Source organism: Sceloporus undulatus, chromosome 3 (assembly GCF_019175285.1).
Source record: "Sceloporus undulatus isolate JIND9_A2432 ecotype Alabama chromosome 3, SceUnd_v1.1, whole genome shotgun sequence".
NCBI lineage: Eukaryota > Metazoa > Chordata > Lepidosauria > Squamata > Phrynosomatidae > Sceloporus > Sceloporus undulatus.
In genome coordinates this window covers 241,081,533-241,095,167 of record NC_056524.1, presented here as the reverse complement: position 1 = coordinate 241,095,167, position 13,635 = coordinate 241,081,533, and the positions used below count along the sequence as shown (strand labels likewise).

The 13,635-nt window shown below is 38.9% G+C and overlaps 1 protein-coding gene across 2 annotated transcripts in view; it reads right to left on the bottom strand.

The window, feature by feature from the left end:
• TSC22D2 (TSC22 domain family member 2) overlaps positions 1-13,635 on the bottom strand; it is a 39,191-nt gene that overhangs the window by 14,123 nt on the left and 11,433 nt on the right. The window contains exon 2 of one of the 2 annotated variants that reach the window (XM_042460098.1): positions 2,115-2,186. The exons of the other annotated variant lie outside the window; for it this stretch is intronic. Coding sequence (XP_042316032.1) covers positions 2,115-2,186 — 72 coding nt within the window. The remainder of the gene's footprint in view (positions 1-2,114; positions 2,187-13,635) is intronic. 2 annotated transcript variants of the gene reach the window in all.

The following is a 13,635-nucleotide window of genomic DNA, read 5'->3' as shown; positions in this document are numbered from 1 at the left end:
TATCACCAATTTGTCTTCCAAAAACAACAACAACAACAACAAAAACAACAACAACCTCATGAAACCACCTTTAATGCTACAATTATCCAAGAAGGTAATTTCTTGGATAACACATTCACACACTGGTGGGAAAACTTTAGCATGTGAAGGTATCACATTGTTCTGTGACTGACTGAACAGGGAAAAAACCATTGTAGTCAATCAGCCTGATCCCAAGGCAAGCAGGCAGCTTTGAAACCAGCTGTAATTTAGCCCAGTGCAGCTAAAATAGAATTAGCTTGCCTCAAGTTCATATTAACTGTTTTGTAGAATAGTGTGCTTCATACGCTGCCACTACTAGCAACATGTCTTAATAATTTGGCAGGGTGTTATAACTTCTTTTCAGCTGAACTTACTATGAAGATGTTTTATATTATATGAATGGACCGCTACTGTTATTGTAAATAGAAGCTTGTTTGAATATATCAAAATGTATAGCTCATGGTTAACACCCAAACATATATACAGAAGTTCTTCATTTGTTTAGGAAAATGCAACTAAATCATATGACTACAACAAAATAAGATCAGAAGATCATCTTGGCAGACTGCAAACATGTAACTCCAGTATTACAGGGTTTATTCGTTGCTCAGTTTTCCCACACACTCAGTCTCTTCTCAGTTATGGCTTTCCAAGTCATGCATTTGCACAATCAACACAAATCATGTTATATTCCCTTTGTTTTTAATGTGCCAATAGAGCTCTGTTCAATGCTGCTTTAAGAACAAATTTGGCCAATGGGGCAGCTTTCATGCATGACAACATCTCTGTGGGCAGAATAGAGGCTGGAATACAGCCATCCTGAATAAAATACAGAATGGCTGGAAATGAACACATGATGCAACCTGTTGGGCTTAGAGTTTTAGTCTATATTCAGACTGCCAATAATATAAGCAAATCCAAAATCAGCACGGGGAACCTACAGCATTCCAGATGTTGAAGGACAAGTTCTCCAACAGCTACACATTCCTCACTTTTGCTTAAGATCAATACTTGGCTAAAGTACACAAATAAAACAGAGAGAAACCTGTAAAGGTATAGATAAAAATACCTATTTCTTGTCAAAAATGCTTCTAAAATAGCCTTTTCCATAATTTATTTTAAAAAATTGGCCAAGAGGCAGCCAAGTGTTAACATTAACAAAGTAATCTTTCACAGGTTTCATCACCAGATAATGGAGTTCTTAAATGTTAAGATTTCTTCTATATTTAATTTAGAATACAACAGCACTTCAGAGCACTATTGTGATTTAAATCCTGTAATTTTTTAAACTAGAACATTTCCCTTCTCAAGTTGGTAAGCACAAGATCCAAGCAAGCTTTGGGAAGCTGTTAAGTGTTCTTTGTTTCAATAAGGTGAATGCAAACAAATGATTGAGTTTAATGTACAACTAGTAATAGAAAACCTAAGTCAATCGAGAACACTGTATGATAGGAAAAAACATCAGGAATTCAATCTATATTAATAGTGAGAAAGCCAAACTTCAGCAGTTGAATTAGTAATACAACTTTGACAAGTGATATCCTCAAAGTTGGATTTGCTGCAGTTTCTCGCCAAGTGCCTGGGTAAGCCTAAATCCTCTTTCAAAGCTTTTTCTCATCCTTGCCCCAATTTACAGGTGCAGTTATTTTACCGAGATGTCCATTGAAATATATCCCATATATGTTCTGCTTTTATTCTGCAAGTCAAATGACATGGACTTTTGGATTTTTCAAAAAATACTGCATTCATATATCGTACTACTAGCTTTCAAAAGCTAGATTGGAGCTGCTGATCAACAGCATTTCTGTTCCAGTACCACTGAACATATAATTCTGTTCTCCAAATTACAGATGGAAAAGATAGTGGTACACTGAATGGAACTAGACCTCATGAGGTTCAGAAGGCAACCACAATTTCAATCAACTATTTTTGAATACTGTGGCTGCACACTAATCAAGTCGCAATGTATAAACAGAGGACATAGGCAGAAGATGTTGAAGTGATCACACTATTTGATGATGAGAAACTTGCACAATGCAAAGCTGTTCATGCATACTTCAACATGTATGCTTTCCATACTTAAGTATTCATACCTATCCCAGAGGTTCTTTGATTCCTGTAACTTGTTCGAATGGAACACTTGATAGAAAGTAGTTGAAGGATTCCTATGAGAGCCAGGAAATGAGACAAATTGAGAATAGATAACATTTGTGTTGGAGGAAAATAATGAACTTTTAGGTTTAAACATTCATATTGAGCCCAAGTCCAAAAAGGAACAATAGCTTGTAGACTATGAAACAGTATAAAGAGTTGTAAGTATGTAAGTATATGAATTCCATAGAGACAGAAATTTTTTTTTAAGTAGCATCTTGCTAGAATACCCAAAGGTCAATCTGATACAGCATTCCATTTGCAACTGTAATCACTTAGTCCTAGATGCTTCTGGGTATTCACAAGCCAGACACAATCATGGGATTTTTGTTTTCACCTAGCACCTAAATCCAAGCACATAGTGGTTCTTGACTATTTAACTACCCTGTATCACATCCTACTACTTAGGAAAGATAAATACTGCCACCAAATATATCTAATGTGGGTAGATTTTCGCTACAACATAGGGAAAGAAGAGGAATGGAAATTTAAGCTGTGATATTTGAAACCATGAACTGAAGAATTAACTTGCTAATAAGGAAACAAGCCAGTCACACAGCGATTACTTGACCAAAAATATCTGCAGCCTTAAAAGGCAAAGCACACGTACCCTCGCAACAATAGACATTTTCACAAAATTTCAAAGCTCAGTAAAAGAGGCTCTAGAAAACATGCACAAAGCTGACTCCATTCTGACATACAGTACATTACACTTCCAAATACAGAAGGATGAATGCTGGGAATGATCTGACTAAAGGAGGAAGACAATACACAGAACTTTGCTTGCACAAACAGACACATCCACTATATTACAAAGTTGCTAAATATGAGTTACCAATGTATTTGCTGTGCAGAACTCAAAATGATTAAATGGCATACTGTAAACCCCAGAAATTTTTAAGTGGCCTGTCAAAAAGATTGCAATTAGTGGTCACCACAGTCTCTTTTCCTACAGGATCTAGCTCAAAGAAATTCCACAGTTTTCAGATGAAGTCTATAAAAATGCAGAGAATATTTCAGGCATCTGGGGAAAAAAACCAAAACAAATTAAATAACCAAAGGAAACTGGAAGAACACTCACAAGAGACTTTTTCTGATACCCCAGTTCTCCTATGGGTTGGATCAACACATTTAACAAGAACTGCAACAAGCCTTGATATCCTGACTCTTGCACATATGCAGTGGAGCCTTGCCTTACACAGGGATCCGTTCCGGACCCCACGCTTAAGGCAAATATCACGTAAGCTCAAGCCCTATTCAACAGAATGGGGGTCGTGGTCGTGGTGGCATGCCATTCAATTGATTGTAGCACAACTTCTGCATAAACTGGAAGCCATGTATGGCATGCCTGCGTATGGAGCGGGCACGCTGTACGAGGAGTTTAGCTGCTTTCCCCCGTTTTGGATTAACCTAAACCTTCCAACAAATTAGCTGTGGACAAAGTGTGGTTAACTGCTAATAATGGTCAGGCCAAACAAGTCAATGCTAAATCACAGTTTATGAAGTTGATGTACTTCCACTACCCACAGTTAAGGATGACCGAAGTTCAACATTCAACTGACATACTAAACTGCATTTAATCTAAAAACAGTAGCAACAATTTCTGATCCACTCCTCTGTCAAAGGGGGAAGTTGAACATACATGCTCAAGGATCATTGAGCCTTTTCTCAAAATGCTAAACAATTTGTTGTTGTATCTGAACATAGGCATTATCTCAAAACTGAATAAAAGGGCATTACTCTTACATATCAAGTTATAGAATCAAGGTAGTCATCATAAAAGGCAAATTCAAAATAAAAAGCAAGCAAATGAGTTAAAAGTTCTCTCTTAGGCAACACTGCATTTTTTACACACAAGGGCAAACTGCCATTTCCCAGGAAAATCTGATTTGAACCAGGACAGCTATTAAAGACTTTCTCCAGATCTGACCAGGCTGGGGAAGGATAGCAATGCCAATCATGGGGGAAACTGGAGAAAAAGAGTGCTTATGAACATGTGCATACTCAAAAGCAGTTTTGGGGAGGATGACAAGAGTTTAATCTAGAAAGGACTGAGGTATTTTGAGTGAAAAAATCTGCTGATCTGCAGAGGGAGGGAGGGAGGGAGGGAGGGAGAGAGAGAGAGAGAGATTTAACTGCTTGAGGATCTTTCTGAACTCACTGAGTTGACTACAAGATCAACTGTGATAGCAGCTAAGAATCCTTCTGTTAAGGTGGTATGCTGTGACTCTACCTAGGGAAAGTAGAGCCTAGGCACAGTTAAACAAGACTATGCCTGCAGCCACTCCATTCAGGCACGGATTGGGGCCAGGGCAGCCACAGTCGTTTGGACGTGGCGACGTCATAATGGCGGCACCCATGTACACAGGGCACCGCCAATATGCTATCAGCAGTACATATTAGGGTTAGGGAGCGTGTATATGGTGTGTGCTCCCTAACCCTTATACCGACGCGGGTACATCACTTTTTGGTGGTCTGTACCACGCCTTAGATACACTCAGAGTAGACTGTTACAATATGCTCCACACAGGGACATCTTTGAATGCAATTCAGCTGATACAGAATGTGGCCACTCACATCCTTTTTGAGTCTAGAAGATCAGATCACATTACGCTAATCCTGTATAAGATGACTGACTGCTAGATCCAATACAAAGCATGCACCTTTAAAGCTCTACATTGTTTAGGGCCAAGTGATTTGAAGGACTGCCCATACCCACCTGAACCTACCTTGCTTTCTGATCATCCTTGGAGACCCTAAGATCAGGTGGTTGCAGATGACAGAATGGCTTCCCAGTAGTGACCTATGCGCTCTATCTGTGAGAAATGTGTGGCTACTTTTAAAAGATTTTTAAAATTCTTGTTTCATCTGGCTTTTAGATATTTTGTTTTAGCTAATTAAATATTGCTTAATGATGAAGTGTTTTAATAACTTGATACTGATCTCTATTATATCATATGCAATCTGGCTTTAAAATATTGTGGTCTTGAAAGACAGCTGATAGATTTTATAAATAATTCAAAATGATGGAAGATCCTTGGAATACTCGGCTAACTACAACTTCAGTTTGGATTCAACTAATATTGCAATATTAGTTTTAAAATCTTTGAAAACTTGTCCATTCATAAATCAACATGACTGAAGATCCTTGGAATATTCATCTAAGAAAAGCTAACTGCAGCTTCAATTTGGATTCAACTAGTATTGCCATCTAACTTGTCCATTTATTATGTTACTATTTAATTTTATGAAACAATGCCATTTACATTTATGTAGAAAGTACAGGGTTGGAAAACCATTGGCTTCTAATTAAACTTGGACAGACCTCAAAGAACTCTGTGGATCAAAGATGAGTTTTTCAACACTAATTTAAACTTTTACAGCATGCTTTCTCAAGCAAAAAGCAGATCCTATTCCAATGATGGTGAACCTTTTAGAGACTGAGTGTCCAAACTCAAAGGCATTCCCACACTGGGCGTTACCCGGTGCCAGCGGGGAGGACTTCCAGGGGGACAGGATTTCCGCCTTCTGGGGGTGGGACTTCCCTGGAGACAGCTGAAGGCCTGAGAGGGCGGGGGAAAGAAGAGGAAAAGATTTGTGCCTGTTCCTACTCTTCCCCTCCCCCCCATTTCTCCACATGCCCTCAGAAATGGCTTTACATGCCAGAGGGCATACATGCCATAGATTTGCTACAATGGTCCTATTCCATTTGCTAAAATAGTTAATAATTCTGAAAGCTGGAAATGCTTCACTAATATACAAGATGATTGAAAACAACATCCTTGTTTCAGTAGCACACTGACAAGATACAACATCTGGTGTAGAGTGTAAAACCTGTTTTGAAAAGACTATAGCTTGAATCCTTAAACAGCATGAACAAAGATTGCACAAGTTAACTTCTCCATCGCTTCCTAAGGACAGGACATGGAATGGGAGTACAGAAGCACAATCCAAATCAAGTACATACTCCTTAGACAAATTCACTCTGTTCACAGAAGCTGCCTGTGTACAATGTGGGAAAATTCCCTGAACTTTTAAATAGGTGGGAGAGATGCCAGATGTGGAAGAAAGGAAAGTCTATTTACACAAGTTTCTTTTTTTCTCAAGGTTATTTCCTATTCAAACCATGTTAAGCATATACAGTCATTACATTTTGCATACAGTGGTACCCTGGGATACGAAATCACCGCGTTACGAAATTTCCGGGATACGAAAAAATTAAATAGGAAAAAACTGTTCCGGGTTACGTTTTTTTTTTCCTGCCTTACGAAAAAAAAATTTTGGTGCTTTTCGAGCGCGGTTCGCACGAAATCGCGGCTTCAGGGGCATAGCGGCTATGGCTTTTGTCGGCTAGCGAAATCTTTCGGGGTACGAACGGCGCGCGGACCCGACTTTTCGTAACCCGGGGTACCACTGTATTTCCCTCTATCAGCTTAGAACTTATTGGGTACAACTCACTTAAGTATTTCAGAAATAAGTTACTCAGTACTTTAAACTCCCATATGTCAGTATGCAGTAAGAGGTCTGTTACATTGCATTGCTGGATGCAATGTGCTGGACTAACAAGTTTTGGGCTGGTTTTGGACTGGTGAAAAGCTTCCCCTTGGCTTAGAGGAACTGGATTACCTGCTAATGTCCTATATTTTTGTTCCTGGCAACTCAGGAGCCACAAGTTGACTGAGTGCAGATGGAACAGGAGGGACCAAGGCTACCATTTTGCATCACCACAGCTGCAGCCTGCCTCAAGGAACAGTGTCGGAAAACCAAGCTCTCACCCACCTCTCTCTTTTATCTGCCATGTAAAATTAAGTACTATTTAGCCCTGACTGATCGTCACCGGAACAATGGCAACTGAGTGATGGGAAGAAAAGGTACCTGATATTTTCCAGATGGCGTGACACTGGAATTGGTGATGGTCTGAGATGCTAGGGTAGGCAACTGTTTTGTTAGGAGCCACTGTGGCAGCAGAAGAGACACTTGGCTGCAAGGTGGGAACTGCCTCTACCTTCAGGGTGGAGGAAGTTAAAAGCAACAAGTTCATCTTCTACATTGGCCACAACACCTGGTAAATGTCATGGATCAGCCCCAGGGAAAGAGGAGCTGTGATTGTTGCCTGGCCAATGGCCCTAGGATGATGGTAGCACAGGGAGAAGCATCAGCACCACCAAGCCCTGCATGCTGCCCTGTCCCAAAGACAACACAGTTTCTTTTCTTCTGTTTGTGGATGCACTCAGTACCAAGGTTTTTGTTGGGGAGACAGACTATATGTGCTGAGCAGCTACTGGGCAGCAGCAGTAGTGAAGAAGTACACTGGCAGAGGAGGTCTTAGATTGTAAGCCTGAGGGTAGGGAACCATCTAATTAAAAATAATAATTGTAAGCCACTCTGATAGCCTTTAGAGCTGAAGAGCGGGGTATAAATACCATAAATAAATAAATAAATAAAATCTCTAAAAGACAACAACAGCAATGCCATGGCTAACGCTTGCTCGTAATGCGCAGAGAGAAGCACAGGAAACCTCCTTTTGAAGGTTTTTTTTTAAATCACAGAAACACTATGATAAAAAAATTCAAGTGAAACAAGAGATTATGTCAGGATACACTCAACAAGCTACTGGGGTTGAGCAGAGGACAACTATGAGTAGCACTGTGGCTAAAGATACAACTGGACTCAACCCAAAAGGAAGTTCAGCTATAGACTTATTCATAGATTAAAGGAAATTTCAAATCTGCCCAACATATATTATAAGAACATGGAATGTGAAAAGTATGAACCAGAGGAAACTAGATACAGAAGGGAAAAAAGTGGAATGTATAAACTTTGCAATACTTGCAATAAGCCAGCTAAAGTGGACAGGAATTGGAAATTTTGAGTCAGATAATTACACACTGTTTATACTCAAGAAATCAAAAGTTAAAAAGAAATTAAATACGATACAATATATCCAAGAAGCAAACCTTGATTTCGCTATTTTTCATAAGAGACACAATTTTACTATGCCATTGTATTTAAGGGGACTTGAGCATCCCTGGATTTTGGTCTCCATGGATGCGGAGGGTCTTCGAACCAAAGCCCAGTGGATACCAATGGCCTATGGTATAGAAAGCAAAACAATGGCCCACAGACTGGAGATGCTTAAAAAACATTCCAATCCCCAAGAAAAGGGACACCAGGAATTGTAGTAATAACAGGACTATAGGAATAATTTTGCATGCTAGCAAAGTGATGCTCAAAATTCTACAACAAAGACTTTTACCAGATATGGATGTAGAAATGCCAAGTGTCCAAGCTGGATTCAGGAAAGGAAGAGGCACTAAGGTTTATCTTGCAAACATACATTCAACAATAGAGCGTACCAAAGAATTTCAAAAGGAAATCAGCCTGTGCTTTATAGACTATAAACAAAACCTTTAATTGTATAGATCGCAAAAAGCTATGGATCACTCTTAAAGAAACAGATGTGCCACAACACTGGATTATTCTGTTGGGTAACCTGTATTCAGGACAAGGCTATTGTTAGAACAAAATATGGAGAAACGGAATACTTTCTAATTGGCAAGGGGGTTAGGCAAAGTTGTATTTTTCATGCTATCTGTTTAACGTGTATGTGTTTGTACAGTAGGATTAGATTCAGAGGAAAGAGGTGTGAAAAATGGAGGAAGGAACATCAATAACCTAAGTTATACAGATGACACCATATTATTAGCAAAAAATAACAAAGACTGGGTATGATTACTGAGGAAGATAAGGAAGAAAGTGTAAAGGAAGGTTTACAGCTGAACATCAGGAAAACAAAAATAATGACCACAGATAACATACATAATTTTAAAATAGACAATGAAGACACTGAAATAATTCAAGAATTTTCTGTACCTTGGCTCATTCATTAATCAGAGTGGAGATTGCAGTGAAGAAATTCAGAAGAAGAGTAGGACATGGAAGGACAGTTAACTAGACAAGATCCTAAAGTGTAAAGATATATTACTAAATACTAAAATTAGGATGGTCCATGTCATTGTACTGTCCATTTCTATATATGACTGTGAAAATTGGACAGTGAATAAAGGCGACAGAAAGAAACTCAACACATCTGAGAAGTGGTGATGTAGAAGAGTTCTGAGCTAAAAAGAAAAATGAATGGATCCTAGAGCCAATTAGGCCTATCTGGCTCAAGGACCCATTCATTTTTTCTTTCTAGAAACTCTTTCTAGAAGCCAAGACAACTAAACTGGGGCTGTCATACTTGTACACATAATGAGAAGACATGATTCTTGAGGATAGGGTAACCTGAAGGTCTCTCATTCATAGGGAAGGAGCATATGAAAATAAAATTTAAAGAGGCAATTTGGGAATGCACAAAAAGCTAACAAAATCTCATCTTTTCCTGTGATCATCTGCATTAACTTTCAGCTATGAGAGGAGAATGTGGCATATTTGCTTTTTAAATTATTTCAGAAAATATGTTTAACCTAGTATGAGAAATCTGTTTATTCACAAATAGCTAAATTTTAAGAACTCATTCAGAACTCAGGTCAAGAAGCATGACACATATGCCATACACTCTGCTACTTTTACAGAAATAATAAATTCACCTAGGTAACACTAACTTTATATTTTTCTACAGCTTGTGATAAACTAACCAATTTCAGTCTAATATTCTCACTTTACTTTGTAAATCTTTTTTTACTTTACATCTTTATTTTCTGTATGCATGCCACTCTCAAACAGCTTCATATCCTTCTGACACAAGGTTACTTCGAGTCTCATTTTGAAAGATAGATTAAAAAACCACCTTTCTCCATGTTCGTCTGAATACACATCTTATTCCCTTGCTGGTTGGCACTTTCAAACTCTAACTATCACTTCAGATTTTAAAAATGTCACTTGACTATAGTGCATCAACTGTCTAGTGGCTTCTCACCATATTACCTTTCTCCACTCCCTAGCTGTTATGCTCCACTTGCTAGCTGTTATTTTTATACTACCTTTTCCAGTGATTTCTAAAATAAGGAAAAATAAATTAAAAAAACAAGGAACAGATAGTGGCACAAATAAAAATCAAAGAGGCAAAAATATTTAAGGTATCTAAATATTTTTACAATGCCTCAAATAAATGATAGAGAAGTTGGGATCAAGTTTACCTTCCTGGATATGACATTCCATAACTGGGGAACCACCACCAAAAGGCCCTCTTTTGCAAATCTCACCACTTATGCATGTCATAATTCATAAAGGGCACCAGCAAATGACTTTAGAATATAAGCAGGTAAACAAGGGAGAATCTCTCCCTTAAGTAAATGAGCCCCACGGTGTTCAAATTAAACAGAAGTTTGAACTAGACCCATAAGAAAATGAATAGTCAGTTAAGTTTTAGGATTTACGAGACACAATCCAAGCAAGTAGTGGCAGTCAAAACTCTGGACACTGCATTCTTGTGTGATGTGTTCATCCTAGACTGTCTTGCACAATTTTTAGAAAATATTTATAGCACTTCCATTAACTAGAAGTATAAATCAGTAAAGCAAATAGACATTAATCTGTGGATGAATTAAGTGAGACGGCCCACTGATAAGGCTGTTGGCTGAAGTACTGTATATACTCAACTATAAGTCGACCTCATGTACAAATCAAAGGCAGGATTTGGAGCAAAATTATGGCTTTTAATTTGCCCCTTGGATAAGTCGAGGGTAAAATTTAGGACCATGTAACAAAGGATGTAAAGGAAAACAGTTCCAAAGAACTTAGAGAATTACAGGAGGCATAACTGTTTGTGCTCATATTAAAAGATGGATTGATGAGAGAAGAGGGAAGTCAGTGCTTCCAGCACAGATTATTCTCTTGCTTTTCACCAGGGGATGGTTTCTTTTCATATATGAGTTAAAGTACAATACTTACATTGACCCATGGATAAGTCAATTCAGGTTTTTGGGGTCATTTTTGTTGGGATATAGAGTCACAAGGAAAATGTACAATGTGGGTTTTGATAGTAATCAGGCATTAAAGGGTTACTGTGAGCCATAATGATTAGGCATTTAAACATCAAAAAGATATTCAGCAAGTGCTGTAAAGTACTGTAGAATGCTGCCAGCCTGAAAAGTCACTCAGGAAGGTGGATGGACTCTTTGTGACCCCAGAGGGAGAGGCAAGGACTAGTAGGCCTCACGGAGCTTTGCTAGAGTAGTGACTCTGAGCATTGTTACTAGTGTGGATGATGTCGATGTATATATTGTTGTACACAGTGGAACTTCTTCTAAGAATAAAAGCCTCATCTGAGAGAAGTTTACAGTGTGCTCATTGAGAAAGGGAGAGGTGTTTCTTCAGCTCACAAGCTGCTGACTACAGTCACGAAGGTGGAAAATCTGGTGCCAAACGTTGACATGTTGCCTCACGCGCTGTGCAACATCAAAAGCATTTTAACCATTTTTTGACTAAAATTTCTAGACTTATACATGAGTATATACAGCAGTACCATCTTCTGAAATGATTTATAGCTTCTTAAAGAGAGACATATGAACCCAAGTTGCAAAATCAAGTAATATCTATGGATGTTCACATTAGAAACACAGGCAAAGAAGGTCTTAGTCAGGGAAAAGATTTTAAGAACATCTGAAAGTGTCATATCCAAAATACAGTCACGCCTCCATTTTTCGCAGGGATCCATTCTGGACCTCCTCCCCCCAAAAAAGAACCAAAAATTGCCAATACTCAAGCCCCACTGGCTTGAATGGTGTGTGCGCCTGAGGGCACCTGCAGGTATGTCCCATATTTTGTTCCCTTTCATTTGCAGCCCGTGAATGGGTGAGGGACACAGATTCCAGGTCCCTGAAAGCGGAGGGGCGACTGTACAATGATCCTTCTATTTCTAATGCATTAAAGGGAAATACTGGTTGAAGGAGCACAGAAAACAGTTCTTTGATACCCTCAGACCATACTACAGTTTGGTTGCTGCACTCAATTTTGTCACAGCCTAACAAAGGAGATCTGAATAGAAATACATACAGTGCCAGAATCTGTATGACTGAAATTAGGTATCTAGCTTCCTTTCATTCCTTTCAGTTGCTGAATATAACTGTATTGAGCAACATGAAATTTAAAAATACTTTACAATTATTCTAGAGAACAATGTCAGTGAGGTTTTTACATCTGAAAACTGTTACTTAATTTGGATATATTTAATGGAGCACTGGGATTTAATGTCTCCAAGCCAACTCTGTATCAAGTGGAAAACTTCAAATTCTATTTTATCTGTCTAGCCCTATCTATAGTATTCTCTATCCACCCCAGCAACTTAATCTTTGAACACAGCTGGTAAATGAAATGTTGTATATTTTTGACTTAGAATTCCATCATAAATGTCTGAACACTTTGTTGCATGCCTTCAAATTGTATCCGAATTATAGCTTCCCAAGGCAACCCTATTACAGAATTTTCTTGACAAATTTCTTCAGAGGGAGTTGCCATCCTCTGAAGCTGAGAGTATGACTTGTCCAAGGTCACCCAGTAAGTTTCCTTAGGCCTGTTACAGACAGCCAAAATAAAGCTGCTTCGAGTCACAGTGGAGGTATGGTGTTTCAATGATGCATGTGTCCTAAGTGTCCAGAAGCCGCACCAAAGCTACGCTCTAGTCCTTAGGGCTGGAGCGTGGCTTTGGTGCGACTTCTGGACTCTTAGGATGCATGCATCATTGAAACACCATACCTCCACTGTGACTCGAAGCAGCTTTATTTTGGCTGTCTGTAACAGGCCAATGTTTCTATAAAAGCATAACTTAGGATGTCAGATGTTTATAGTTGTCATCTCTTTATCTGGGTTATGGGATTCTCCTCTCATACAAAAAAAAAAAAAAATCCATTAATGATTACTGTTGTGAAAATACCAGCCAAAAATACCAGAAGGAAAGGCCATTTAAGCTTTCTGAGAAAAATAACGGGAAAACAGCGACAGCAAAACTGAATATGGATACAGGTTAGGGTTTCCACTGAAAGGTAGCTGTTTCAGCACACCATCATTTGAAACAAAAAGGTTGTCTGTGGTCCAAAGCACACAGCAGAAATAATCCAGTTTGAGATCACTTTAACTGTCATAGCTCAGTGCTAGGGATCCTGGGAATTGTAGTTTATTATTGGCACCTTAGCTTACTGACAGAGAAGGCTAAATGTATCACACAACCACAGTTCCCAGAATTCCCTACCACTGAGCGAGGCTTTTGCTGCTTCTGGACTTACTTTCCTCAGCTGAATGACACTGCTGGATTCCTGAAACCACTTCTTACTTTAATTTCCCCTCACCATCCCCCTTTCTAGATAGAGTCCACAGCCAGACATTACTGATACTGTTGCCATAGCTGTGTCTTCCATAAAAACTGAAGATCAATGGACAGGCAATCTATTGATTTAGCAGGATCAAGTGAGAGGTTCCCAAAAAGCAGGTATGCCCCTGAACAGGATCCTTGGATGGTTGTTG